Here is a 4,153-nt window from a genome sequence, read left to right as displayed (position 1 = left end):
ACACGAGCACTAATTGAAATATAAAAAAATCATTACAATAGAAATAATCATGTCAAAGTAAAACAAAAAAATAAGATAACTATTGGGTTGTCTTCCAACAAGCGTTATTGTTTTATACCTCTAGCTAGTCATAATGCATAGTATCATGTGTTGTCATCTTTCATGTTCAGTCCATAGGTGGCCCCCATGATTGATTCATAAGGTGGTTTAATTCTCTTTTTAGGAAAGTGTTCCATCTGTTTCTTTAATGGGAATTGAAATCGTACGTTACCTTCCTTCATATTAATAATAGCACCTATAGTCCGTAAGAAAGGCCTGTCAAATATTATTGGACAAGACAGATTGCATTATATATCAATCACAATAAAATCTACACGCACATAATTTCTATTTGCAAGAATAATCAAATCATTTGTTCTACCCAAGGGTTTCTTAATATTGGAATTCGCAAGATGCAAGTTAACACCCGAAATTTGCCGGCATTGTCTGGTTCTCTTTGATTTTTGTTTTTTGTTTTAAATAGCTGAACTGTTCAAACATCTGAAACCTAAATGAGCTTTCGCCGCACAAAACAACAATCGTTACTAACTTGGCAACATACAAAATACTGGTGCATCACCAGCTTCTTAACATGCAAAATACTGGTGCATTATTTCAAGTAGTAATTTATTGCTAATACAGTAGCACCCATATTTTTGGAAATTAACAAGTACACACTTTTCTTGACATAGCAAATACGGTGTGTGTGTGTGTGATGATAATCTTGGCGATGGAGCAAATAAGCACGACATGGCACGACATTGCCATGGTGCAGCTCACACATCAGACCAAATGATCTTGAATTCTCCAATGTTCTTGTTGAGCCCCAGCGCCTTCCATACCGCTGGCGACCCGTCCACGATGTTGTTTGCACATGGCGGCTCAAAGTTGTGTTCCTTGTCACAGCCATGCACTGAATCACACTCGTCGACGACCTTGGCCAACACAGACCGCCTATTCCCGCTGATGCGGATCATCTTGTTGCACCGCCGTGTGCCGTCGAGGCGCAGCCACCCAGTAGACAGCGCCACCACCAGCTCGCTATCCTTGTGGTAGCGATCGTCGCAGAAGGATGGCCCGCCACCATCACCCCCACGGGCAAAGCTGTTGAGCGTCAAGGTTGCCGTTGTCTTCAAGGACACTGGGGGCGAGCACCTGAACTGCGGGTAGCGGTGGCGGGGAATACAGCAGTCGGAGCCATTCTCCTTGTTGCACTTGCCAGCCTTGCCGTAGAGGAAGCCGCTGATATGGCAGCGGCCACCACTGGGCTTTGGCACGTGCTTGCTAGCTGTGGACGATGCGGCACCATGGATATGGAGAGTGATTACCTGCAAGAGAGCAAGCACAGCTTGTAGCTTCGGGTTAGTCATGCTTAAGCTTATGCGGCTTTTGGTTGAACTATTGCTTGATGCTCAAGTGGTTATGGGTGGGCACTTTATATAGAGCTCAGAAATATGGAATTGCTATGCAATTTCATGGGCGCCAAGTTCTTGATGATTGGCTGCACATATTTGGCGTGCCATCATATAGAGCTCTGGGCAAAATATTTCAGCAATTCCTATGCTACTGCGTGTTCACCGAACTATACCACTGGTTTAACTGGGCATGTAACATACTGTCCCTTTTCTTGGTTTGTCAACTCCAAGGTAAGTTTCTGAGCAAGAAAATTGATGTCTAATTGTTCCATCACCGTCACATTTTTTTCCTGTGTATGTTGTAATGTGAATTACATTATTAGTCGGTAGTGGCTTTAGTGATTCGTATTTCGAATAGAATGGTAGTTGATGAAATGCGAGCAACTCATTTTGCTGATTGAAACTGGCATTGTATGGTTCCTGTAACTTTGTGTTGTTTAATATTTAAAACAGAGACTAAAGGATGGAACATAAAATTAGTTTTTGCTTTGATACAACCCTCCCTTAAGAGTTTGCACGAATCTTGAAGTTACTAAAAAAGGCTATCGCCATATTAACCTGCATACCGAACTTATTGAATAGATTGATTTTGGATACAAAAGACTATAGTATTATCCTTTTTTATTGAAGGGGTGCCTTCTAATCTCCACCTTTAATCTGCACCGAAATCCGCACCGAAGCGAAGTTCAAAATTTAAATGGAGAACTGAGTGCATAACTGAACATTTTGGCCCAAGAAAGGCAGCGGGTTTGATCGATTATACTGGAAATATGGTCGGATTTTTTACTGTCTCAGATTTTCTGGACACCGGAGGATTGAGAAAAACCGCATCCAAGTGCGTGTTTCTGGATGATTCGGCTCCCTGGATTGTCACAGTGTGTCTTGCTTTCGACATCCTGTGCAGTCGCTTAATTCTGTTTTTTCGGATAAAGGCATTGGAACTTTGGGGGTTGTCCATGCATCGCAAATTACTCCCATAGAAGTAGCTCTAACATACTGAGCACAAATTACATAGTAGTATATCATATTTACAGGGACAATGCATATTCCTACTTTAACTCTGTACATGATATATATCACTCACTTATCTTGCATGCCTAGCCACACGGTTGCGCTGTTTACTCCTCTGACCAGGTGATACCCTCCATGCCGACGTCCTGGTCGAGCCCCAGGGCATTCCACACCGCCGGTGAGGCGTCGACGATGTTATTATCGCACGGAGGCTCGTAGTTGTGGTCGGCGTCACAGCCATACACGGAGTCGCACTCGTCCACCACCTTGGCGTGCACGGAGTTGCCATTGGCAGTGATCTTGATGCGGTGCCCGCACCGTGCCATGTTCTTGAACCAGCCGGTGGAGAGCGCGACGACCAGTTCCTTGTCGCTGTGGTACGAGTTGTCGCACTCTGACGGGCCACCGCCATCCTTGCCCTTCTCGAAGCTGTTGAGCGTCAGGACGGCCTTGGTGGTCGCGGTGACCGGCGGCGAGCAGTGGTACTGCGGGTACCTCTTGCCGTCTTCGCAGCAGTCCGGGTCGTTGCTCTTCTCGCAGTTGCCGGACTTGCCCGGAAGATAGCCGCTGGCACGGCACACCCCTAGGCCGGGGCGAAGGGAGGAGGCGATGTGCGACGTGGAGAGCGCCACCAGGAGGAAGACCGCGGCGGTGGCGAGAGCTCTGAAGCTGGCCATTTCAGTTGCCCTATTTACCTTGTATATATTCTCTCTGTTGTGCTTGGTGTGTTTGGCCTTGTGTTTCGGAATTGATGTGTGCGCATCCGGTTTTTGTACTACCCTTGCTGCTAGTAGTGCTAGGTATGAACATTGCCAGGTTGTTTGCTACGGCAATTCTTTGCCGTGTTTAGATTATGAATACTTGGTGTGTGGACGTACCGTACCCTCTCGTATGGGCTTCTGATTGGTGTTCCAATGTTATCTTGCTATATAATTAATAACCAGCTAAACGGGCCAAACACGTTTAGTTGGTGTAGCCGATCACACTGTCGCCTTTTTTAATACAAGGGGTCGCCCCACACCTCACTGTTTGCACACTAAGAACAAGTATAAAAGTAGGCTATAAGCAATTTTGCTTATGTTGAGGAAAGAGATATGACAAAGTAAGGCCTATGTCAATGCTAGTTTCTCTTAAGGCGGTTTCATAAGCATTTTGCTGACGTGGTATATTAATTAATGAAGAAAGAGAGTGAGGTTGTATCTTAACTAACATACAACCTTTCACGTTTTTATAGACAAAAAATGGTTCTAGCCCAATAATATGCATGCATTATCCCAAATTATTAAATATAGATACAACTCATATGAAACAATGCATTGGCATGGTTGTATCTTAAATTATTAATGCTTTTATGATAACGTGATAAGAGACGATGCATTGGCACGGGTCTAAGGAAAGTGGGCTCTTATGCAAGAGCCTAGCTCTATGTGGATTCCTAGACAGATGCAATAAATGTGAAAAATGAGATAGAGAAAAGATGAGAAAAAATATTAATCGAATAGCCAACCTTATAGCTAACTTCAGATCTGGCCAAACGGGTCGTGCCTGACAGGCCGGCCCGACTGCCCGCAGGCCAGGCACGACTTAAACGGGGCGTGCCACGCACGCGGCACGCATCGGCCCATGCCTGGGCCTGGAGGCTGGGCACGCGGACCGGCACGGCACGGCCCGTTTAACGTTTTTATTTT

General features: G+C 45.2%; 1 protein-coding gene across 1 annotated transcript; it reads right to left on the bottom strand.

Moving 5' to 3' along the window:
* Window positions 1–815: 815 nt before the first annotated feature.
* Window positions 816–3,298, bottom strand: LOC123398750. Its single transcript, XM_045093209.1, has 4 exons — window positions 2,577–3,298; window positions 2,105–2,111; window positions 1,628–1,744; window positions 816–1,367 (listed from the first exon to the last, which is right to left on the bottom strand). Exons 1-4 carry the CDS (start codon window positions 3,140–3,142, stop codon window positions 816–818), a joined length of 1,242 nt encoding a protein of 413 aa, XP_044949144.1. The 5' UTR covers window positions 3,143–3,298.
* Window positions 3,299–4,153: the final 855 nt, after the last annotated feature.

Source organism: Hordeum vulgare, chromosome 1H, assembly GCF_904849725.1.
Source record: "Hordeum vulgare subsp. vulgare chromosome 1H, MorexV3_pseudomolecules_assembly, whole genome shotgun sequence".
NCBI lineage: Eukaryota > Viridiplantae > Streptophyta > Magnoliopsida > Poales > Poaceae > Hordeum > Hordeum vulgare.
Note: the sequence above shows the minus strand (reverse complement) of the source record. Positions and strands in the feature narration are given on the sequence as shown.